Below are 24,907 nucleotides of genomic sequence, written 5' to 3'. Positions count from 1 at the left end.
TAAATAAAGTTTTATTGAAACACAGAGCCACGCCATTTGTTTCCCTGTTATCTATGACTGCTTTCACTCTACCACTACAGAGGAGTTGAGACATGCAAACCCCAAATTCTTACTATCAGGCCCTAGTCAGAACACGTTTACCAACTCCTGATCTATAACATGACAATAAAAGCCGAATTTGTTTCTGAGAACTATATATAAATGGCAGAGTGCTGCAGAGTCTAGGCTCCATGAAGAGAGACTGTTCTCATTAAACAAAAAAGTCAAAATCTAAACCTTATAATATTTTTTGTTAGTTTTGTTTGCTTGTTTTTCCATCTTCCCTATCTCCTCGCTCCCTAGGCTGTTCTGTCCAGAGAGAAAATAGGAGCTTGACCTCCTCTAACTCGGATTAGACTAATCTGCCACCCCGTAGCACCTGCCTATTGAAGCAGTTTCTATGGCTCTATTCATTCAGACCATCAGGGTTGCTGTCCTATTGTTTGGGGACATTTGCTTTCTATCTCAGCGACGCTACACATGCAGACACAGGGCCCAGAGATCTTGCACCGATGTATTGTCAACATTTAATTTTTTATTTAGAAATAATAAAATAAGACATAATATATAAAAATATGTACAATCCATAGTTTGTGCAGTACAATAGGAAGACTTTAGATACAAAAGGACGGCAAACGGGAAAATCATAACTCGCACGATTGTCCAAGGCCGGGATTGTTCAATTCGCCAGAGCCCAGAGCTGAAACCCAACGTCACTAGAAAAGAGATTCTGGTTGGGAGTGGGGGAGGTGATGACGCAACACTTTTTTTTTCCCACCGTAATATTATTAGACACAGAGTGAAAAACCATTCACTCTACTTCTCAGAACAAGCTTTTTGCCTTTACTGAGTGAGTGACATTATAAAATATGAACTGACATGTGTTATTTGCAAGGGCGACATAATTTGGGAGCTACAGCTCATCAAATAAACATCAAGGTTTGGGATGGGAGTCTGTAGGGAAGAAAGGAAGTGAAGGGAAGAAGTAATGCATGGATAAATTTTTTTTAAAAAGGTGAAACAAACTTTCTCCAGGAATTTGGAAATGACTACAGTGCTATAGCGACATTCTTAAAAATGTCTGATTCAAGTATATGCTTAAAGTGATAGAAAACTATTCCTTTCTCAATAATCAAAATATAATTCACTTTTGTCTACCTTTTGTTTAAAAATAAGATAACCAGGATTCTATGCCTCCTCCCAAAAATATAATGCTCATCCGGACACGGGCAAAAAATTATTACAAAGGGACCAAGTCCTAAGTAAATTCAATAGGGGCAGTTTGCTTGCAATAGAGAAGCAACATGGGACCAGGAATAGGAATAGACATTCACGGTGGGTGAGTCTCTTCAATCTGCATTCTCATGACTTGTGTGCACAAATTCAGGAGACCCAGTCAATAAGGACATATGTTTTGAAGGTAAAACACAGCAAAACATGTTGTGCATTACCTGTGTCTTGGCTCTTGACAAAAAAAAAAAAAGCCATTTAAAGCTTGTAACTGGTAAAATACTAATAACTAGGAAAAGCTTTCAAATAAACAGTCCATGCTGAAATAAATAACAGAAGAACATAGCCATACAAACATTATAAGGCTGGTAAATATGTGCTAAAACCATGCTAACCGGTAGCATATAGGTACTAGCTCTCAGGAATTGCTGCACTGATATTATACTTTTCTATGGCAATTTTGTTTCCTTTACAGACTTCTATTTACATTTGGCTTTAAATATGAAAATATCTGATAAACTTTATAAAATGTACACTTTAAAAACATAGCTTCTGCAAAATTTTCTTGGAAAAACAAACAAACAAACAAACCTGTGCACCAGAAATTTTAGATTTTTTTTTCCTCTTTTTCAGAAAGAAGTTGAAAGATTTCCCCTCCCTCATTCCTGCCCCCGTACCCACCCCTTTTCCATGGTCTCCTCTTTTTTAAGTGGCAGCACTGTGTGTTTGGGGTGGGGGGGGGAGGAAGGCTTCTCTGGGGTCACCCCAATTGTCCTCTGTATCTTCATTTAATTTACATATCACTGAATACTCTTTGGTGTGATTATTTTCCTTTGCAAAATATCAAAATAGCAGCAGCTGAAGCCCTGGGTATCCTCTCAGTTGTCAACGGCCAAACCGTTGCGTCTTTTTGTCGATTCTCTCGTCCGCTCAATCCCAATTCCACCAGCTCTCTAAACAACGTCCCAAACCTGCCTTGCTTCACATCTGTCTCTCGGGTTCCATGAAACTAACACCACAGTTTGCAAAGCCATTGACTCCGAAGGCTGACAACAGCAGAAATGGTGCAGGCACTGCGTTCCAATATGGCTGTTCAAGAGACCACCACAAACATCGAGTCACGAAATACAGGATTCTAGAACAAGCTGTTTTTTAATGGCATACTGGGATTATAATACCATAAGAGAGTTGATTTTGAGACTCCAATTAAAAAGTCAGTAACCCCAGAATTCACAGACAGGGAACAATAGACCAAAAACAGAGCTTCATTATTGAGCTAGAGTCCGGGGAGGAGGGGGGGGATCATTTTTAGCAAGTCAGGCAGCCTGGCAGGAGAGGCTGATGGAAAACAACATGTCCTTTAGTCACCCACTCTAGGGGTCCATGGGTGAAAAGGATCAACTCAGATGCAATCATGAGTGTGCATACAGAAAGGGAAAATAACCCTTTTCCACCCTTACCTCCTTCCCTTGTGATTGTGTTGTATTTTGTATGACTTTTGTTGACCCTAAAATACTGAGACATTGTCATTCCTACCCTCTAATATTTTAATAAAACCAGCAACTTTCCTCTCCCCGCCAAATACTTGAGCTGATGTCACAGAGGCTTGTCCCTATCTCACTGTCTCCCTACATTGGCATTTGTAGCCCTCTCAGACACAGCAGGGCTCACTCCAGACAGACTGACTGACTGATCATAATAACCAGTCCAGAGGCCTGGCGTGGCACCTTTTCTAAGGCAAAGGCAATTGGAAAATGTCCTGGGAGTCAGGGCAACAAATTCAACGGCAAGGGTTTAAACCCAGTTATCTTCCATGTCGGATGGCTCAGTTTTGAGGGTGCTGACCAAATGCAACCAAGGCCTTACCTTATGGAATAAATTCTGGAATGTGCAAAAAAGGGAAAACCCAGAAAATTCTAAGAGTATGTCACCATCTCTCACCTTATGCGTTAGCCTGGCCAGCACTACCTCGCAGGAAAGAAAATATTTTTGTATTTTGTGTGTGTGCATGTCTGTGAATTTTCCCTTCCCTTTCTTCTTCCTCTTATAATACAAAAGTTATGTGAAAGAACAAAACGTAAAAAGCACTACACTCAACTGGACTCTGTATGTATGATGTCCTATTTTCTGAATAAGGTGCAAACGGAGAGGGCAGTTCAAGGTCTTGCTGAGGTTCAAAGTTATTGTTTCTTGATTTCAAGGCAGCCGGGGAGCTTCCTTTCCTTTTTAGTATAAGCTCCACTGTGCAAAAATGTGCATTATCTTTGGTATTTATTTTAGGTAGTCTAACTTAAAATTTGAGATAACCCATTAACATCAAGAAAAAAACAAAAACAAAAACAAAAAACCAACCCGGAGGCTACCATTTGGCTAGTGTTACATAATACCCTTATGTAACCAAAGAGAGAGAGCGAGAAAGAGAGAGAGAAAAATCAATTCTAGCAAACAAATTACTGGCCTCAAAAAATCAGGCTCTCATGTTGGCAGCTAATAGCCAAATACTTGCCACTTTGAAGTGCATCTCATGAGCTTTCAACAAAGTTCAACACTGACTTTTAAATTACACGAAAGAAAAACTACACTGCAACAAAAATACAATTTGTGTTCATGTAGTTAGCAGCTTTTCAAAATTAAGGCAGAGTCTTGCCTTTGTTATGCCATTAAAAACATCCTTGTTCCCTAAAGAGAAGCATTCTGGATAAGTCAAATACCCAACCAAGGCTTGCCTGCAAGTTCAAGTTTTGTAAAAACACAAAACAAAACATTAAAAAAAACAACAAAAAACCCATAACTTATTCTACAACATATATGTGCCATCGGGTCACGGGGAGGCATGTTTAGTGCTTTGCATTCATCTCCGAGCTTAGAGTCTTTCTCTGAAACCATTGTGCTGGCCTCGGTCCCTTGTGGCCACCTGCCTTGACCCAGCTCTTCACCAGTACCGTCGTCTGAATAACTGTTTTGGGCCTTTGACCAACAGCCTGTGTTTGAAAGCAAATATCCCAGAGAAGGAACCAGTCAGTCATATCTCCGATTCTCGCCGTAAGGGCCTGGGCTCTAGAGGTACACTTGCCTGGTTGTGAAGATCAATGTCAGGGGGGGTGTCCGTACTAGTGCTTTCTGGAACCCCGTTTTCACTGTCATCTTCCTCCTTGCTTGTGAGGGCAACTTCATTTTCATAGCAAAATGAATTAGCGTTTGAGAGGATATATTTCTTTTCTGCTAAGTCTCTGGCACTACAAAGCGGGGTGTTGGGGACTTCATAAGTCTTGTGGAACCTTGAGTAGTCCACTTTGTAATAATGCTTCTCTTCAAAGAGGACAGGCTCGTAGCGGTGACCCCAAAGGATTTCATTTGCCAGGTACGAGCTCCGGCACTGTGTTGTCATGGCAGTGGCTTCCACCATGCCTTCCAGTATCACCACAATTTCAAAGTCTGCATTGTCAATGTCCTGTTTACTCAAATCGTATAAAGGGCTATCTTCATCTATTTCATGGACGATGGTGATTGGGGACACCAGGAATATACGGTCAATTCCACTGTCAAACCCAACATTGATGTCTATTTGATCCAGGGGGATGTACTCCCCTTCTGAAGTGATTCTGGATTTGAGGAGCTGCGCGCGGACATGCGCTTCCACCAGGTGGCTTTTCCGAAGGTTGCCCACACGCCACATCAAACACAGCTTGCCATCTCGCATGGCGATGACAGCGTTGTGGCTGAAGACAAGAGTCTCGTTTCTTTTCTTGGGCTTGGCCATCTTCGCCATGACGGCGCCGATGATAAAGGCATCGATGATGCAGCCCACGATGGACTGGAAGACCACCATGAACACGGCGATGGGGCACTCATCCGTGACACAGCGGAACCCATAGCCGATGGTGGTCTGGGTCTCGATGGAGAAAAGGAAGGCGGCCGTGAAACTCTGGACCTCGGACACACAGGCTTTGCTCTCTTTCGCTGCGTCCAGGTCCCCATGGAGCAGAGCGATCAACCAAAACACACAGCCAAAAAACAGCCACGACAGAACGAAAGCCAGGCAGAAGATAACCAGCATCCACCGCCAGCGAATGTCCACGCACGTGGTGAAGATGTCTGCGAGGTACCGCTGTCCCTTCTCACCCACGTTGATGAACTGGACATTGCAGTGGCCGTCTTTCTTCACAAAGCGGCTCCTGCACTGCTGTCGGGTGTGGACTTTACTCTTCCCGTTCCCAAAGCCGTTGGCAACCGCCATGGTGGCCAGTTTCATGCCGTCTTCTTCCGAAGAGACAATGCTATAGCGGTTGGTTCGCACACTGCCCATTGCTTCGGCCGTGGACGCCAGTGCTTCTGCTTTGGAAAACAGTCTGAGTTTTTGCAAAACCCTTTGGAGAAACAGTTTTGAATGTTCAGTGAGGACACACACGCAAAAAAAAAAAAAAGAAATAAGGAGAGGCGAGGGTCTCCAGGAGCCTTGAGGTTCTACCAGCGTCTGTTTACTGACATGCAGAGTTACCTTAGTAACTCAGCTGATGTCCAGAGAACAGGTCCTGTCAGGGGAAAAAAAAAGAATTCATTCATTACAAAAGAAGTCATTCTTAAGGGGTCTACTCCCTAAGGCAACATTTTCCAGCCACCAGCCAGACAGAGTCAGGTATAGATAAATATACTCCACATTGAATGGTAGGGTTTTTCATCCTTTGTAGCCTAAAAAGATTTACTTTCTTTCAAAGCATAAAATGATTAAACACAGGAGAGTTAGTTGTTTGTGACCGTCTTTCAACCGAAATTTCAGGCCCCTTTTCTTCTATTTTTGGCAAGCAACCTAAAATATTCTAATTTACAGGTCTATCTTTCCCCGCTTATGCTCTTCTTTTGTTTGCTTTCCCTACTTGCTAGGATGCCAAGTTATGAAGCAGAAGAAAGAGTTTCTAACTCCAAGGTTTGTCATGAAGCTTTAGGGACTCGGACACGTCTAGAGAACATTTCACATGAACGAACACTGTTAAGGTTTCATTGAGTTGCAGGTGCATTATGGGAGAACATTAGAGCCCTTGATGACTAGGTGGACATCAGAAGGCACGGGCTCTTTTGTTTAAATAACACTGAGCAGACAGCCCTAAACACCATCTGAAACGGATCTCAATTTCTGGAGACTGTTTGGGAGGCTGCTCGCTGCCTCACTTCATGAACTTCTAGCAGCCACTGTGCAGAAATGCCTGATGATATCTCTGTTGGTGCCGCTGACTCCGACTTGAAGACACAGGTTAGCTCTGGGGGATAGGGAGTGATTCTGTTGCCTAGCAATAAGAGTCCTGAAATTCTCCGGAGATGGGATTGCCAGGTGTAATGACAGGCTCGGAAGTAAGCACCTTTGTGTCGAAGGACCAGGTCTTTAGTGGATTGAGATAAGGCAGGAACTCATTTTATGTGAGTTCAATCCTGTGTTTTCCCAAACAGAGGCAACTCTGTAGGAATAGATCATAAATGTCAGTCAGCTTACTTTCACTTCAAGCGCTGTTGTTTGCTGTATGTTCCTATGGAGAAGGCACTCACCTTTACTTAACACGAACAAACAGTTATTCTCAGTTTTCTCCTTTTGCCTAATTCTCTCCTACTAAGTAAAAGCCACCTATTTACTATAACTTTCCATCTTTGCTCCAAAGACACTATTTATTTTCCCTTGATTAATGAACAAAAGCCTAAGGAAACGTCAAGGGTGTTTTATCAAATATAAAGTAGTGCTCATAGAAGTAAAAAAAAAATAAGTGATTCTCAACATTTCAAACAACCAAACCTATCTCCTGTATTAAAGGTGGATGATGAACAAGACATGAAAAGGATCAGAAATTTGGTGAAGCCCTGCTAATGACAATGAGGACTCCACATTTTCTTTCTTCCCCCAAACCACATTAAGATGAAGCAGTTAACAAAACCTATGGCAGCCAAGCCAACTGCAAACAAATAAAGTGAATTTTTTATCTCCTTTTTGCACAGCTCTGAAAGAGAGGCAAGGTGCATTGTCTTTGAAAATGCCTTGTTATCCAGTCTTTTCACTTCTCTCTCTTCATCCAAGTTATTATGCAAGAATGTGCCCCAACACATTTTTCCTGAGATTAGTCATCTGTGAAAATTGCAATGTGTGTTACATTTTGGCAGCTTTTGACACCTAAATGATGCCCGATTTGAAAGTGTCTTTGAATTACTTTATAAAAAGAAGTTACTGTGCCTTCTCAGTCTTCCACCTGCTTCAATGTTTTGTCTGCTTCCCTGTGAAGTTCGTACTTGGACACAAGAAACAAGGGCTCCTAATTCCTCAGGGTTCTAGATCCTGGACGTGGAAATTTTTTTTTTTTTAAACAGTGATTTCAGCTCATTTGTCTCATATGAAATTGCCAAGCATTTCTACACAGAGACAGATAGAGATAATAATATAATACCAAATGCAGGTGTACCTTCCCCAAAGAAGGGGGGTGGGGTAGGAGGGAGGCACCATTTAAACAGTACTTGTATCCTTGAGTTCTGATTGACTTCAGAATCTTATACTGTAAGCTGACACCAAGAAATTCCCTTTCATCATGAAAACAACCCTTCATCGTTGTTACCATGACAGACAGTCTCAAATGAATTCTGATTTATTTCTACGCTTTTGCCCGATTAAAGCATATTTGAGTTCCACAAAACACACAATACCAGCTTCCTCTGAATAGCTTTCCGCAGTTAGAGCCTTGAAAATAGCCTGTATTGAGCGACTATTATTATCTTATTTCCATTGCTAGTGACAGAATGTGCTCCAGAAAGGGAGCATCATTTGCAAATTTTACCATGTCTGCCTGAAAAATGGGGGGGGGGGAATAAAAAATGATTCTTTGGGCAAAATGGAAACTTTTGTCACTTCGAATAGATACTCCTATGCTCCAAAACAGTATATATGTGCACACACATTGTGTGTATTCAGACTTTGGTGGAGCTGATGCCCTAGCAAAAACCTAGAGCCTTGCCAAAGTTTGATCAGTTAGTTGTCTTCATATTCACTATGAAGAAGGCCTTTCCCATCAACCTGCCCACACACCAGAGTGGCTTTAGGCAAGCAGAAAATATTCTATCAGTGAAACTCACCAAATTACACACTCCTGGGAAAAACATTCAGCAGGAATAGAGCTTTCATGCAACTTTATTTTAGGGAGAGATTCGAAATATATACATATATATTTTTTAGAAACATTGGATTAAGAATAGATAAGAACATGAAATGATTTGACTCCTTGATGAGCATAACTCAGGAAAACTGATAGTTGATTGGATGCACAATGTGTAAATTCCCCTATCCGCCAATGTATTTAAGGGGCCTGATGTAAATGTAAGAGACACACATAATCATTTTACCCAGGCCGTAACCAATGAGGTAGAAAGTATTTCTGGGAAATTGAGAAGCTACATGTGGTGCCGTTCATGTTAAGACTATTTATAGGCTGAGCCAAAATTAAGCATAAGCAATGGAAAAAAATAGTTCAGTGCTTCAATCTTAGGTAGTTGTTAAGGAAGAGAGCGCTAGGGAGAAATAAAAGGTCACAGGGATAGCATGGTATAAATGAGTGAATCTAAATCATTTTTACCATATAGGAAATACTTCCAATATGAATTATAAAAAACAAACAAAACAAAAAAACCAGAAGACCTTATAAAGAATAAACAAGAATAAATGTGTCCCATAAGATGGTCATGGTGCAGTGAACAAGCAAGTTTCTAACTAAGGACAGGAAATAAGGATAGTAAAAGAAAGTGTGCTGGGCTAGAGAGAGGTCTGCTAATGAGTGTTTAGAGCAGCTATTCCCCAGCTGACGCCATATAGACCAGCCTGAGTGTGCTCTGGGCACATGTTGCTATGTGAGCACAAATGCTAGCAAAGCAACCTCTTAGACTTTCAGTAAACAGAGGGAGGGGGAGGGGAAGTAGGGGTCATTATAACACTGACACTCAACAGTGGATGGAGCATCACTCAGCACGTGCAAACGCTGAAAATATATACACATGTGTAAACAAAAACGTACACTAAAAAAACAAAAAGGAAAGAAAAAAACTTAAAACCGTTTATCTGTTCAGGTAAAGATGTTCAGGTCAATCTTTCATGCTACTCAAAAGTTCATACAAGGACTCTACAGCGAACCAGAAAGTCTACATCCGGTGAGTCTAAAGGAAGTAGAAATACTGTGTGTGTGTGTGTTTTTTTAATGCCAAATTCACAAGAGTTTAGAACAAATATTCCTATAGATACGGATAAGATAAAAGCAAGTACCATCAAAACATGAGGGGGGAGGGGCTGAAAGCAAAGTGAAATGACCTTGACCCCCAACTCTCACCCCTCCCACCATCCTTGAAGTCACATCTCTTCCTAACAAGATTTTTCTGGAGAATGGCAGAAATAAATAAAACACTTGGGGTGGGGGGGTGGAAGCGAGCAGGAAAAAAAGCTAACACGTGCACAAGTAACACACAGCAAACATACAACAGAGGTTAGTGAGGAAATCCGACGCCTATAGATTATTAACGTGAAAAAAGTGGGGAAAGGCAATATGCATTCTGTGCACACGCAAAACACGGTTTCAACAATGCCTTATTTCCTAACAGGTAAATTCTGAGTTTATGAAAATCCCCAGGATTCACTGCCGTTTCCTAGTTACCATCCCACTGATATGCTTAGCCAGGCACAAACATTAAACTGCCCATTTCCTATCTCTATTTTTTTTTCAATTGTCACGACGAGTCTATGTTATGATGCAATCTCTTTGCAGAAAAAAAAAGTCGTTTTGACCACTGTGCTCCCTAGAAACCACGCTGTCTTCAACTTAGGTATTAATACTATTATTGCTAAGAATTACAAGTTGGCTTAGGGGAGAGTGACATAAAGATGTGAAAGTTTTGCGGTCTTCAGCCTCAATTCCCAACTCTGGCTCCCGCTCTCTTCCCCAGCAAAGCAACTTTGAGACGCTCGCTCGGTTTGGAACTCGACGCTGCACTTGAAGCAATGACCAAAAAAAAAAAAAAAAAAAAGGTCTGAGGATCAAGACTATTTCCGAGTACCACGGTTTGCCAAGGCTTGAGACCACGCTCTAGATGCACTATCGCCCCTCCTGCCCCCCCCCTTTTTTTTTTTGCCCTGAGAGCGAGAATCGAACGCAGGCTCCCTCGCCCTTGTCTCCAAACTCAGTATCTCGCTACAGCTGGTGCATTGGAAGTTATGAGCACAAACAGATGCTGCAGAGAAATGTTTCTATTGCTCAACTGTTCCAAGCATGTCTCAGTATTTTTAGCTCCGGGGATGTTCTGGTGCGCACACAAACTCTATAGGCATGATCTGCGACTCGAGAGCGTGGGTGAGCGCTACAGCGGTATGACAGCTGGGCACCTCTGGGGCCGCGGGGCAGGGTAGAGTCAGGGGCGGCAGCCGAGTACGCTCCCCAGGACACACAGGCAGCGAGAGAGAAGGAGGGAAGAAAACACACAGCAGCCCTTACCTGTTGCTGGCGCAGGAGCATGGGGACATGAAGTGGAAGTGGGGGGGCACAGAGGCATGTAAGATCCAGTAGTTTGTAAAAGCGAGCGAGCCAAAGCAAACCAGAATTCCCAAGACCCAGCTTGCCGGCGACGGGAAAGGCTGCGCGCTGGCCAAGGCTCCAGTGCGCTCTGCACTATCCTGGGCTCTTTTGAGGCGGTCCCATACCGGCCTGCCTGGCTCCGCCCCCGGTCGCTGCGGGCCAATCGCAGCGCGTCTGGCCGCGCGACCGGCTGCGAGAACCGCAGCGGGGAGGGGAGAAGGCTACAGCCCAGGGTTCTGCCAACGAGGAGAACCTGCCGCCGCTTCCTCCGCCTCCAGCCTCCGAGCCCAGCCTGGGAGTCTAGCCCCGGCTGGGTAGGAGAAACTTGCGCCCCAGCTTGGACAGCAGCAGGTGGGAAGCTCCACTTCCGGGCTTTGCGGCTGCCTAATTGCAGCCTGGCCTTAGGCAGTTTCCTAACCCTCTCCAAGCCCCAAGCTTCCCTTTTTCTCTCCTCGGTGGCGACTGTGCTGTGCACGCTCCTCGAGGGGCCTGCGAGGTTGCCAGTGCCGGGAGGAAACGTTTGCAGCCGGGGAGGATTGCATTCCAGCCTGGACGCGTCCCCCTGTCCCCTCCCTCCCACCCAGAGCCCCATATGCCCCCCGAATCTGCCGCAGAACATGCGGTGCGCGGAGGAACCGCGAATTACCTGGGGAAAGGGACCGGGACCCGCGCGCAGAACCCAGCTGGATTTAGACGTGCACAAGTGTTGCAACTGCATAGCCGTTGGGCTCTCGCTTCTCCTGACAGCTCGTGAATTGCCTGCAGATCGCCTAGACTTCTCTGCAGGGTGAACAACTCGTTCCTTCTCGCATTGTCCTCCTTCGATCTCTCTCTCTCTCCACCACCGCCCGGCACGCTCCGCTGATCTAAAATCGGAGCAATTAGTAATGAATTCTCTGGAACAGTAACTCCTACAGACACTCAAGCTCTGCCCTCGCGTCAGCGCCTCCCAGCCCTTTCCCAGCAACCAGGCAAGAGCATGTCGACCCTTTACAAACCCATGTAAAGTTCAATGTTAACTGGGTCTGGACCCTGGAACTTTACCGATTAATCCGTGTGTGTGTGTGTGTGTGTGTGTGTGTGTGTGTGTGTGTAAACTGAAAAGTGCATATATATCTCTGAGGACTTTTGGTGTCAAAAGCAAGCTTTGCTCTTAAAGGAGACTTTTCCTTCCCCCGAGTTTGAAATCCCTGTGTGTGTTTAATGTTTATTCCCTCAAGCGATCCAAGCTGTCTTTCGTGCCGTGTATTTACCCCTTTAAAAGGCCTCCTCGAGTCGCCCCACTACTTCAACAATCTAGCTCGAGCTCCGGGCGGCGCAGCCCGGGTGGGAGAGAGGTGACACCGACAATACAAGGAAAGGGCTTGCGCCTATGCTCACCTCTGAGCTTCATACCCTCACATGGCCCCTAGGAGGTGCTGGTGAAATGTGCTTAGGCTTTGCAGATACGTTCTTCATCCTGCCTTAGCGAGTGTGCCTCTTTTCCTAGCACAGAGCAAAATGTTGAAATTAAAAGGGTGTGGAATAGATTGTGCACGCCGTGTGGCTGCTGATAGCGAAAACGCATTGCTGTTCCCATTCCATTTGGTGAGATTACGCAGTACTCCAAGCCCCAGTACCCACTATCTTGCCTTGGAAAGCCCTGTACGTGGGAATATCGCCTCTCACACAAGGGAGGTCTACCTGAACATTTATTTATTATGTCTTGTATTATTTATAAACAGCTTGAATTAACTCTGCAAAATAGATGGATGTATAGACACTCGGGCTGTAGCCCAAAGCTTAAACAACCTGGAGACAGACAAGCTAACTCTACCAAAGGACAGAGGATAAAGTAACAGCTCACTTAACTGCAAAAACCTTCTTCTGAAATATATTTCCCCAGGGATTTCTTCTAAGAAACAGGTGGGAGAGGTCTAATTAATTCCTTAAAACTCCTTCCATATTAAGCCTAAATGGAAAGAGGAAATTAATCATTTATTGATATATACTGTTCTCTTTTATGATTCAATCTGTGCATCTGTAGATGGCTAAGAATTTTCCAAACCATGTTAATTCAGAGAACTCTTTTGTTTCCGGGCAGTGAGCTTTTTTTTAGAACATCAGCCACCCAGAAAGACATGCCATTTGTCTGGAACTTGCATTGAAATGGCTTTGCTTTAATCGTCTACTCTAAATACACCTTCTACACCACAGGCCAAGACAGTTTCAAACGATGGGAAAATCTTAAAAGAAGCGAACATCAAGTTATAAGGTTATGGTTGGTTGTATAAATTTAGTTATGGGAGGGGGCAAATAAATACATGTATCCTAGTCTTTCTTATCAACATCACTCTCACCTCTCCCCCACACCCAGACTGATATGCAGCAAGGCTTATTTCTTGAAGTAGAAAGCTAGAGAACAGTTGATTATTTTAATATGCAGCTTCCCAATCTGATTTAGAATTTTTACCTTATTTAGCTAAATAATGAAACATGAAAGATTACATTTTTCTAAGAAACTGAAACTTGGTAAATGCATGACAACATCAACAAACTCCATTGCTTCATGTTATAAAGGAAAAATCATAAATGTGTATTTTAATAAGTGACTTTTCCCAATGTCCCTATTAGGAAAATTCTAGTGTTTCAATGCATTCAGTGCTTGGGTAAATATACATTTTGGACGATGTGTGATACAGATTTCTGTAGTCAGAGTATATCTTTTTTGGCTGAATCAGTCCTTATTTAGCAAAAATCCCCATTAGTTTTGGACATCAGTGCTGTTGGGTGTTGGGATCCATCTGTCGATTAAATTTTTCCAAGGAAATGACAAGTATGCTCTTACTGATTCCTTCCAGCGTAACCACCTATAACATGAGAGCCAAATATTAGTCACGTCTAGATCTGCAGTCAGATTATGAATGGATGTGTGATACAGAAGGTGATTGTTCAACTAGGGACACCAATTTTTCTTTTGCACTTATATAAAGATCTTCAGCAAGTAGATCTATTTTCAGACTTCCATTAACCATAGATGCAGTCCAGTTTCACAAAGATAAGAGATGAAAACCTGTTGGCATTTGCATTTATTAATACTAGGTATTAAGAACCATTAATCTTCACAGTAATAATTAACAGTAATAAATAATTAATAAATAAATGCCAGATGGACTTGAAATGTAGACAGGATGAGTTTGCAATCTGCTGCTACGAGGACACGCCATCTATGATGGTATTTCAAGGCACTGCATATATTCTTATCTGTTAGAAAACAGCTTTGGCAATTTCACTTACCACATTGGTAAGATTTAATCTTCATATTAAATTCAGTAAATGTGTTTGCTGCACAGCTATTTTGTGCTTTAGCTTATATGCTAGGTTATAGCATGGAAGACATAAAAGCCCTATATTCTTGTAGTAATATACAGCCTCTAATGGAGAAGACCAGCAACACCCAAGTGAGATCAAATGACCAACTGACAGGATAAGATAGCCAGCCTATGATTAAGTGCTAAAATAGATCATGCAAGAAAACCCCCCCCAAAATCTGGAGAGTTTCTGAGGAGTGCAATGAAATGGAATGAATTTATGGGGAAGTCTTAGAATGAAAGACTTAATATGTATGACATGCTAGCATACCATGTGCAGTTGTGTTAAGGATGCTGAGAGCATACTAGAAGACAATCGTGTTTGTGTCCTCAAATGCCTGTTAGGCCCCCAAACCTGTCTATCTCTATGCTTGTAATCGTGCGTATACATTATAAGCTGCTTCTAAGAAGGGCATGTTTTTGTTACGTTCCGCGGTCTACACGGATATGGTTTCCTCTGAAGCAATGGGATTTATTCCATAAGCCTTATTTCCCATTCATCATGACTGTAACACACCGTGGTTATGCCTTATTTATCTGGCATGCCTGGAACTGTTCATCTCACAGAACGGCTTTTCTAAAGAATTGAAATGTCTTTGGGTGGGAATTATTTGATGTATTACATGCATCCTCCAATTGCACTCCATGTATTTCTAGTATAGACCGTAGTTGGTTCCTCTCGTGCTATTACAAATACTTTTTCTCTCTCTGTTTCCACCTTCCAATAGTGAGCTTTTCAAAAGCCACTGCCATGTCTTTTTTTTTTATCTTTATATCCTGAGTGTCTTGTACATGGCTGAGAAAAAAAAAAGTTAGTCTTGATAAATGTCAGTTGAATGACGAAATAAATGAAAGTAACAATCGTTTTAGTATAAAACTGTCTTTAGAATAATGGTTCAGTATCATGTTAATAAACATAAGCTGTTTCATTTTTACGTGCAATAGAGCAAGCCTGTCAGGGTACAGGCGGAGCAGAGTCTCGTACATTCAATGAGCCTAAACTAAGCTTATTTAAGCCTCCAGCTTGTTTTTCTTCCTTAGTCAGTGGCAGCCTTCACTTCTCGTTTTTGCTTCTGCCAACATGCCTTAACATTTATCAGGCTGCCACCATGCGCTAATTTGTTGATTCTAATCTGCACTGGGCTGAGAAATTATGTAACCAAAGTTGTTAAAAAAAAAAAAAATATATATATATATATATATGGTAAAAGCTAATAGGATCTAAGGGGCTTAACGTTGGATGTAGATTTTTGAAATCGAGTAAAGCAGATGTTAAATTTGGAGTTACCGCGTTTTGTTCAGTTCTCTTTTGGGTAAAAAGCTTCAGGATATGGATTTATGACATCTATTTAGGCTTCTCAGACTATTTAAATGCTTTAGTCCTTCTATTTGCTATGTTGTGAATAGTTGAGGAAGACCTCTGGGGAAGTAAGGTCCCTGTGTGTTTGCCAATATGCATGTTTATATGAATATATGCAACATCACCGTCATTTATTGAGAAATAACTGAGTGCTTTCTGTGCCCTTTATTATATTCATTTCCCATCAAATGTGTTAAAACCAACAACAATAAGTGGACTGTTCTTTAAGGAGATCACACTTCCAGAACAGCCAAGTTATTACTTAGTGAATTACTTTTTCATGTGTTGGAAGTCTTCATTCATCTCACATGGGTGAGACAGTTACCCTCAGAAAATAAAGAGGTAAGTATCTGAGGATTTTAGGGACATATGATAGCTGTATCTGGAAGTACAGGCTGGTGTTAGACAAAGGGAGGGAAGTGAAATGTTTTTTCCAGTCAATGATCAGCATTGGAATACATTCCTCAAAGAAGGGATATTAGAATCGCATGTTAAATTTGGGCCAGATTTTTGACCCCTAAGACAAGTGTGAGTGGTTGACACTTGACAGTTTAGACAGGGAGGGATCTCTAGATGAGAGAGTCGAAGGATAAGAGGTGTGAGCACAATTGTTGGGACAATAATCTGACTTCAATTCTTCATTTGTTGCCTCTGGCTGCAGCCCTCACAGGTGATTTTTTTCTTCTGTTTATTTTTTTTCTTCTCCTTCTCCTTCTTCATTTATAAGGAAATAGAGACATAGAAATTATGTTCCAAGACAGCTTCTCAGGTGAGTGGAAGCTGTAGACATGAATTCTAAGCCTGCCGATGTCCAATCCAGGGGTTCTTCCTGTGCTTTCTGCAGGATCTAATGTTTCATAGCATCGCTGCTCAGCCAAATCTAGAGATCATACAATAGGACCTATATTTTTCACGGCACTTCGTAATTCCCCCCCCCCCAATTATTTCTACCCTGACTCCCATAGACAAAGCTTGGCTTTTTACTCTTTACACAGAACTTAGCTCCAAATGTTTGGCTCAATGTTTGTGCTTCTCTGGAGGAGGGTTTTTTCCATTTTAAAAATAAATTTGATCGGGACCTCAGGAGTTGATTGAATCTTCCCCTGCTTCCCTGTCCTGTTTGTGTTCTGCAGGCATACATCCTCAATGGATATTTAATTCCAGGCTTTTGATAAATGTATGTTTTAATATTCAAAGCCCCTGTGTATCAGTTACAAAGAAATAAAATGTGTATTACAACTATGCAAATAAAATGCTGTACCTAGTCACCAATACTATTAACAACTAATGACAACAAAACAAATAACATTAATAGCATTATATGATTATTAAAAGTAAACACGTTATGTCATTACTCATTTCATAAGTGCCTAATTAGATATTTCAGTGTACTAATTAGGATCAAACCCAGATATCTCTTCTCCTGAATTTGGATTTGAGCTCCATCAGCCCATTTCAAATGTTAAAGAAATTCAAGTGAATTAGTAAACAAGTGTTTTAGAAAATTATTTCTATGGCTAACAATAGAGAAACTCTGAATTTATAACAGACAAATTGTCACTTGCGTTTCAGCTTCTGATCTCCTTATCAGCAAAGAAAATCTCATTTCAAAACTTACATTTATACCGAAATCTATTCTTTTATATGGTTTCCATAACTAAGTCACCAAGTGGTAGCAAGACAGGAGCTGACACTATAAATAATGCTTTTTGGTAACCTGAGTGTCTTCTCCCTGCACGCAAACTGAAATACATGAAGACACTCACTGTACCTGTTAAATCAACTTGGGGGTGGGGGAAGGTGGGGGGAATCCATGGGGAGAGCTAGCTTTCCTGTTTACTGAGATTAAGCCTCTCATACATGTGAACACATGCAATAATGCTTTCCAAAACAAATTCATGAGAAGTAATGATATATTTCTCATTTGGACAAAGGTTAAACCCCAGAGCTATTGCTCTGAATGTCTGTTATTTTACCTAAAAATTGAGTGCTTTCTTAATACAGGATTAAGTGAAGGAACGACTGTACTTAGTAAATTAGTTGGCAGAAAGCAAATCAAAGTAGATACACGCACACGCACAGAGTTATAGCTGCTGACTCAATGGTGACACATCTAAAAATCTCTTAAGAGGATGAAAAGGGCTACATTGTGATTTGTAGTTACTTCCTTGAGACAGAAAAACTGTCCTCAGCATCGAAGTTCCCTTTCTCACTAACTTGCTTTCCTGATTCTGATTTTATGATGCTTCGAGTTCGGTTACATTTTAGTTTGCAATTAAAAAAAAAATCATCTACTCACCCGTTGCACACACATCTCTTATGCGTTAGAATACACAAAACTCAAAGTAGATAATGGCAACTCAGTATTTTCCAAAAGTCGAATAATCCATTAAGCTCTGAGGCTACGTGGCTTCAATGTTTCAGTAAAACACTAGCAAAATACACATCACGTAAGCAGTTTCCTCAGAGTGGAAGGCAATGAAAATGTTATTGGTATTTCCTTGCCAAAGTTATCAGAACATCTACTGATCAGAGCATGATTTAGAGCAGAAGGCTTTAGTCGCAATGCCGTCACAATGCCGTCCCTATAGTTTCGAAGTCCAGGCGGTATAATGGAAATGTGTGCACGCTGCCTTACTCCTGGGATCCCAGTGAGTCTGTGCTCTTCCCTAAGTGAGTTAAGCACAGGCTTAGGCTATTCCTCTCTATGTTCTATCTTCTTTCCTCAGGCATTGCTTGCCTTGCTTCAAGTTTCCTGTCCATGGCCCACACAGTTATTTCAGATCCTACCAAAAAGGGATTAGGACCCAAGTGCAGCCCATGATCCAGGCAGGGTGCTCAGAATTCTATTAGTACCGTAATTGGCATTTGGTTCAGCTCCAGAAACAGCTCGGGAGCTGAATGAGTCCAGCTCCACAGGCTCTATTAAAAAGCATAGCCTATCAAAACAACATGCCGGAAAAGCACCAAGCACATTTGATAACATAGAAGCAACCTATACCCTGCAGGTGAGACAGCCCGGTTGGAAAACGAAAAAAAAAAAAAAATTTTTTTAAAATCATATTTGAATTGTGTCTCCATAAAGACAAGCAATTCTCTGTGAATTGACTTACAGGCCACGACATAAAACCAAAAACAGAAAGGAAAGGAAAATAGAGCCCTAGGCATTGACGGATGTTCTGCTCTTTCTCCCGTCTCCTGAACCCTCTTCGGAGTCTCCATTGGAAGACAGAGCCTGACCTGCAGCCCATTTTAAGCTACATAGGAACAGGAGATCTTCCTACACAAGGTTTCACCCCTACCTCCACTCAAGACTCCCTCAGACCAAGAAAACTTTTTTCTCACCGGAGAGCTTGAGAGAGTCTATGAGTTCATGTTCAAAGTGAATGTCATAATTTCCTCTCTGTGCAAACACCAGGGTATTTATTTCTCTTACGTAATTTCCAGGGAGTCCGTTACATGACCCGACCCCTATTCTGTCGGTCGACGGAGGGACCTTACCGTCAAACAGTCACCCTTGGTGAGAACAACCCAAGGACTTGATATATGACTGCAAAGGAACTTAACAATTCCTGGAAGGAAAAGGGTTAAGAGCCAGTAAAAACAGCATAAATTTACACATGACCTAGTGTGATTACGCTTTGATTCTCTTCCTCGCAAGGAACTACAACAATGGCAGCCTCCATAACTAATGCTTCTGGTCTAACAAACCTTCTTCCTATAGGACATGTTTCACTCCCTACAGATGGTCTCAATAACTTTCTGGTTAGAAAAGGTCTCCACACGGAGAGATGTACTTACTGGTGAGCTTTCTTTCCCAAGGATCTGAACGGTTCATTACATCATGGAAAAATAACCTCAACTATTGGGCCGAAAGGAGCAGCCTTGTATGATTGGTTTGTGATGGTTGGATTCTAGCTGACAAGCTCTAGAATTATAATTACTTTGTTCCAATCTCAACTCGCTAGGAAAGGGAATGGCTTGAAAAGCCAGAGGACTTGGTTTCAGGAAGAAATATGAGCAGATAAAAGCCATTGCCCTGACTTAAACTTTAAAAAAAAAAAGAGAGAGAGAGAAAGAAAGAAAGAGAACTGGCCCTGATGTTATTGTTTTTCATCAGGCAATCAAGCATCATGCTCTGCCTTCTTTCTACAAAATATGGGAAGAGGGTTGTCTAAGCAAGGGAAATGTCACTGGGGAAAAACAGAAGACATGCATTTGTCTTCCTATACAGAAGACCTCAAATGCTCCAAAGAGACAGATGCCTCAGGCCCCTCTGTCCTAACCCTGCAATAGATACAGCCTCCCCTAGATGAGCAAGCGAGTTGTAAACTGAGCTCTCAGGAGAGGGTTCAGCTGGGCCAGTAGAAAGTAGAGAATGGAGATGTAACCTCTCCTCCGTCTCCCCATTCAAATCCCTTAACTGCCCAACTTTCCTTTTTATTCTCTCTCTCTTTTCCCTTTCTCCTCCAGGAACTTTCCAGTTGGAGAGCAAAGACATCAGTTGTCACACGGATGGGAGAAGTTACACTTCTGCCCTCGGCAGTGGATACACCTGGGTGGCTGTGGATTTGCATGCAGTGGCTGCTCTGGCATTGTCCCACCCATGTGCCCTGTTCTCCTAAGCCCCTCTCCTCCTCATTCTTTGCTATCTGTTCACACATTCCTGAAGGAACACCTCTCGATGCCCCCTGGCCATGGAGCTCAAATATCTAGATCAGCAGAAATCTAGAAGAGCTGGTCTTGGGGACTTGTGTAGGTGATTGACTGTATTAGAAGTACTGACGAAGAGCAGAACTGGAATCGAAAAAGCAGCAACCCAGGACAAAAATAAGGAAACATTTAGAGGTGGCCTCATTGGGAGATGTTTGCTTAAAAAAAATCAATTCCTCAAAAAACTTAATGCTTTATGTGGAATAACTTTCCTGGTACCAGATATGGTCAACTCTGAAATGAGTTCTCCCAGACATAGCCCCTGTCTTTTGTTCATGAAAAACAATATAGAATTGGGAATTTTTGATGGGAAAGTATCTGCAAGAAGAAAATGACCCAGTACAGAGAGCTATGCTTTATAAGTAAATATCTTTATAATACAAGACCCATGGAAAATAAAACCTATTTTTCTGAAACTTGTGCCTTTCTGATATTTTAAATTGAGGGCGTCACACTTTGCATGGTCCTAGCTCAGGGGTCTGCAAACTGCAGCTCACAAGCCAAACCTGGCTCACCATCTATACAACTCAGGAGCCAAGAAAGTTTTTACAGGTTTTAATGACATTTTTAGAGGGGGAAAAAAAAAGAAAGAATACAATTTTGCAACACTTGACTATAAAATTCTTATTTCTATATTCATAGAAAAAGCGTCATTTGAACACAGCCATACTCATTTGCTTACAGATTGTCACTGACTCTGTGCTAAAATGGCAGCGTTGATTGGATTAGACAGAGACTATATGTGGCCCACAAAACCTAAAATATTTACTCTGGCCCTTTACAGAAGAAGTTTGCTGACCACTGGCCCAGAATAACGCTATGGAGCATAAGGCCGAATTGAGTAAAAAAGGTGTGAATACATTTAATTGATTCTAGCAGGCTGAATACATTTAATTGAAGGATTTATTTAACTGTTGGGGCCTCCTTGTTAAAGTGGAGATAAAATGCTCATAGATTTATTTAAAGATTAAGTATATAATAAATGTAAAATATATATTCAAACAACTATTTTCTGTTCATACTAATTATGGTTGACATACTTTGATCAAATTCATTTACATGTTAAAGTTAAGTGGCTTCCAAGCGAGTTCATAAAATAGAATTCAGATTACTTTTATCAGTCCTTAAAATCAGTGAATGTCAAAGCCAATTCCATGGAGATTGAGTAAATGTGACCTATTTTTCAACATTACATATTTTCTTGATTTTTACAAATAGCTAGACTCTTTCAAGCTTCTCTTCTGTAAAAGGATCTCAGAGTCTGAAACTAACAGGCAAGTCCTTAGCTTTGGGTTGCTTCAGCTCAACAAATCTTCAATTTTATTTCATTAGCAATCATCAACTGTTGCTTTAAGAGTATTTAGTGATTGAAAAACAACCTCAAAAACAACAAATAATTGAATAAATTGGATTGCTTTGCAACCAAAATATTATGTCCTGAAAAATGTTAAGAACTTCTTTTAATTTTAAGTGAAGATTCTATCATATGATTCCATTTCTCTGAGAAAAAAAAACCAATGTATCTGTTTATATCAATGTCTATATCTGCATCTCTTTTTATATTTGTCTTCAGTGCCAGGATTAGGATGTGGTAAGTAAGGTTCTGCACATCTCAAGTGTGAACTTTAAGAGGCACACACACACAAAAAAACTAGTTATCAAGTAATAGTTCGATGCACTATTTTTTAAAATAAATAATGCAAAGTGATCCATGATAACCTGAATAGGTCATTGTCTCTCTCTCTCTCTCTCTCTCTCTCTCTCTCTCTCTCTCTCTCTCTCTATATATATATATATATATATATATATATATATATATATATATATTTATGGCAACACATGTATATATAATATATATAGTCTATAATAAAATTATTCAATGTAACTATATTAACCAACATAGGCCTATTTCTCTCTCATGTAAAGACATCTGGCGATAGATGTGTACTCCACATCTGCCACAACTGCCATGGTGGTGGCCCATGATATTCTTAATGGGTCAGGATCCTATATATGAGCTCTTATATCACATATAGCATAATATATAATATAATATAATATAATATAACATAATATATAATTCATATAAATGATAGGTATTTATATATAAATACAATTAATATAAATAATATTGGGTTGTCAGAAAAGTCATGACGTATTTTTTCTGTTTTTCATTGCAAAAATGCCTCATGACTATTCCAACAACCCAATATAATATAATGTAATACAATATACTTGGGAAACCCTTCACTGGGTTTAACAGGAAAAAAAAAATGGAATGCATATTTTCACCATAATTCAGTGTGCATCTTTTACCACTGTGCCTCATAGAAGACAAAGCCTGGTAAATTTTCTCTAGATAGCAAAGTACAAAATCACCAAAGACTTGTTCTCAATAGAAATTTCTAAGAATTAATAGAAATTTGGTCTTTTCTGTCTGAGCCCCATTAGATGTGTCTACGAGCCTAATTTAAGCCTAATTTAATTCTGTAAGAGTTAAGTTGTTGGTTTATTTTAAGATCAAAAACTCAGTATTAAATAAATAAGGCCTTTAGACTTCTGCTCATTTGAATACTTTTTAAAAAGTAAGTGAGAGCACATCCCATCAGTAACTCTCCTGACCCTGGTTTGTCATTGCACATACTAAACCCACAGATAGACCCTGACAACCAGATCCTAACATGGAAAAGTCTTCCTGAAAATATTGATTTTACATGAGCTTGTTTCTGATATGTTTGTCACCTGATATTAACTTTTCTTAATGCAATTAGATAAAAGCATAATGGCTGTGCTTCCATAGAGCACAATTAGCCATTCAAACCATGTGGCATTGTGGGTAAAATGTTCAAACTTGCCTCTAGGAGTCAACTAAATAGAAACACAATGGGGGGAGGGAGGGAAATCAAATATAAGGATTACAAAATAAATGATTTCATTTCATGAGAAGTTCTAGGAAGAAAATTCATCAAACATTAAAAAAACAATAAAACCAACTCATTCATTTTGGTGGAATTTTGAGTTTCAGAATCCGCTCTAAAGAAATGGAAATAAATGGTGATATTAATGACTTCAAACAACATAGGATTTCCCCAAATCCTTTCTATTTAGTATTAATTGTTTTTATTTCAAAAAGGGATTTCAGTAATCTGTCAAGTTAAATACAGAGGGTGCCAAAAAATGTATACACATTTTAAGAAAGGGAAAAACTATTAAAATTGTAATGCTCAATATATACTGATAGCAAAAGATGAATACAACTCATGAGTATACATTTTTTGGGCATCCCTGGTATTCATCAAAACTTTATGGACAGAGATCCAAGATGGTGGAATAAACACTGTGCCTGCGTCCTTCCATGAACACATTAATATTACAACTAAATTAAAGAACAATCAATCTGGAGAACCATCTGAAGTCTAGTCAAACAGAAGTCCTATAACTAAAAATATAAAGAAAAAGCCACATTGAGGGGCGGAGACACAAAAATAGGCCCCCAAACCTTCATGTGGTAGTTGAGAATCAGGAGGGACATCTCAGCCATGGGGGTTTCCCCCAGAGGAGTTAGGGACTGCAGTCCCCCACACCAGGCTCCCCCACACCAGGCTCCCCAGCCTACAGTACTGGTGCCGACTGTTCGGGTGGGATGGAAGGCTGTGGGAAACCCAGATGTCCTCTTAAACAGCTCACGCACAGGATTCACTGGCTTGCAGGCACTCATCTTGGGCTCTAGCAGAGAGACAGTGACTCAGAAGGGCCTCGAAGACATACGGGAGGCAGACTGAGGTGTATGGCTTGAGGGAGAGAACTGGAGGACAGTCAGCATTTTCCCAGTGACAGATCTTCCTCCCATGCAGCCTGCAGTCAGGCACCATCTTTCCTATGTTGAGCACGCCCCCACAGGCCAAATCTGAATCTGATTGGTCTGATGAGCTCCACCGCTCCACCCTGCTGACTCAGCTGGGACTCTGCCCCACCTAACTCGCACACTGCTGAAAGCACTTTCACCTTGAGTTGCCAGGCCCTCCCTCATTGCACTCTTACTTGGAAAACTGTTAGAGCCCATGGGCCCCAGGTGGGCAGAGACTGGCTCTGAGACTTTTGCTGAGTAGCTCCAGGCTCAGCACTGGCACCAAACCAGAGTCTACATTAACCTGGTGACCACAACTCTTCCCACTCTAGTGACTTCCTGAGACCCTGCCTCACTCAACTTGTGTACCACATGAGGCTTTATCAGTGGCTGAACTTTAAGGGAGCCTGAGGTGGCAGCAGGTCTCTGGGTGTCCTGGCTTTTTGTGGAGTTACTCCAGGCCCAGTACTGGTGACAGCCATCCTTGGTTTATGGTGTGGCCTCTTCCACATGCCTCCAGGTTTAGCACAGGCAGTGAACAACTGCAGATAGCTTTGTAGCTCCTACCAGGTAGCTCCTGGCCAGTCACAGGCAGTAGCTGACCTGACTCTGCACCAGTACCCCTCCCAAGAGGCCTTAGAATCAACATACCTGGAGGTTTGCTTCAGACCACAGCAGATCATCACCCAATTAAAACCAAAAGAGGCACACCTAAAGGGTGGTCTCACCAGGCATGAGAGCCCATTGGGGTGAATCCCACTCAGTGGGGTAGGCCTCCCACACAGCAGCC

The 24,907-nt window shown here is 41.4% G+C and overlaps 1 protein-coding gene across 5 annotated transcripts; it reads right to left on the bottom strand.

Annotated features, from left to right (window-relative positions):
* Positions 1–554: 554 nt before the first annotated feature.
* Positions 555–20,024, bottom strand: KCNJ2 (potassium inwardly rectifying channel subfamily J member 2). 5 transcript variants are annotated; one of them, XM_019623818.1, is made up of 3 exons: positions 17,857–19,017; positions 11,494–11,713; positions 555–5,801 (listed from the first exon to the last, which is right to left on the bottom strand). In XM_019623818.1, exon 3 carries the CDS (start codon positions 5,573–5,575, stop codon positions 4,292–4,294), a length of 1,284 nt encoding a protein of 427 aa, XP_019479363.1. In that variant the 5' UTR covers positions 5,576–5,801; positions 11,494–11,713; positions 17,857–19,017; the 3' UTR covers positions 555–4,291. The 5 variants fall into 5 exon arrangements, 4 of the variants coding, with proteins under 4 accessions (XP_019479363.1, XP_019479361.1, XP_019479360.1 ...); XM_019623816.1 differs by lacking the exon at positions 17,857–19,017 and adding an exon at positions 12,101–15,367; XM_019623815.1 differs by lacking the exon at positions 17,857–19,017 and adding an exon at positions 12,228–15,367.
* Between the last annotated feature and the right edge of the window lie 4,883 nt (positions 20,025–24,907).

The sequence above is a fragment of the Hipposideros armiger genome, unplaced genomic scaffold, assembly GCF_001890085.2.
Source record: "Hipposideros armiger isolate ML-2016 unplaced genomic scaffold, ASM189008v1 scaffold_562, whole genome shotgun sequence".
Taxonomy (NCBI): domain Eukaryota; kingdom Metazoa; phylum Chordata; class Mammalia; order Chiroptera; family Hipposideridae; genus Hipposideros; species Hipposideros armiger.
This window is presented reverse-complemented; position numbering and strand designations above follow the sequence as displayed.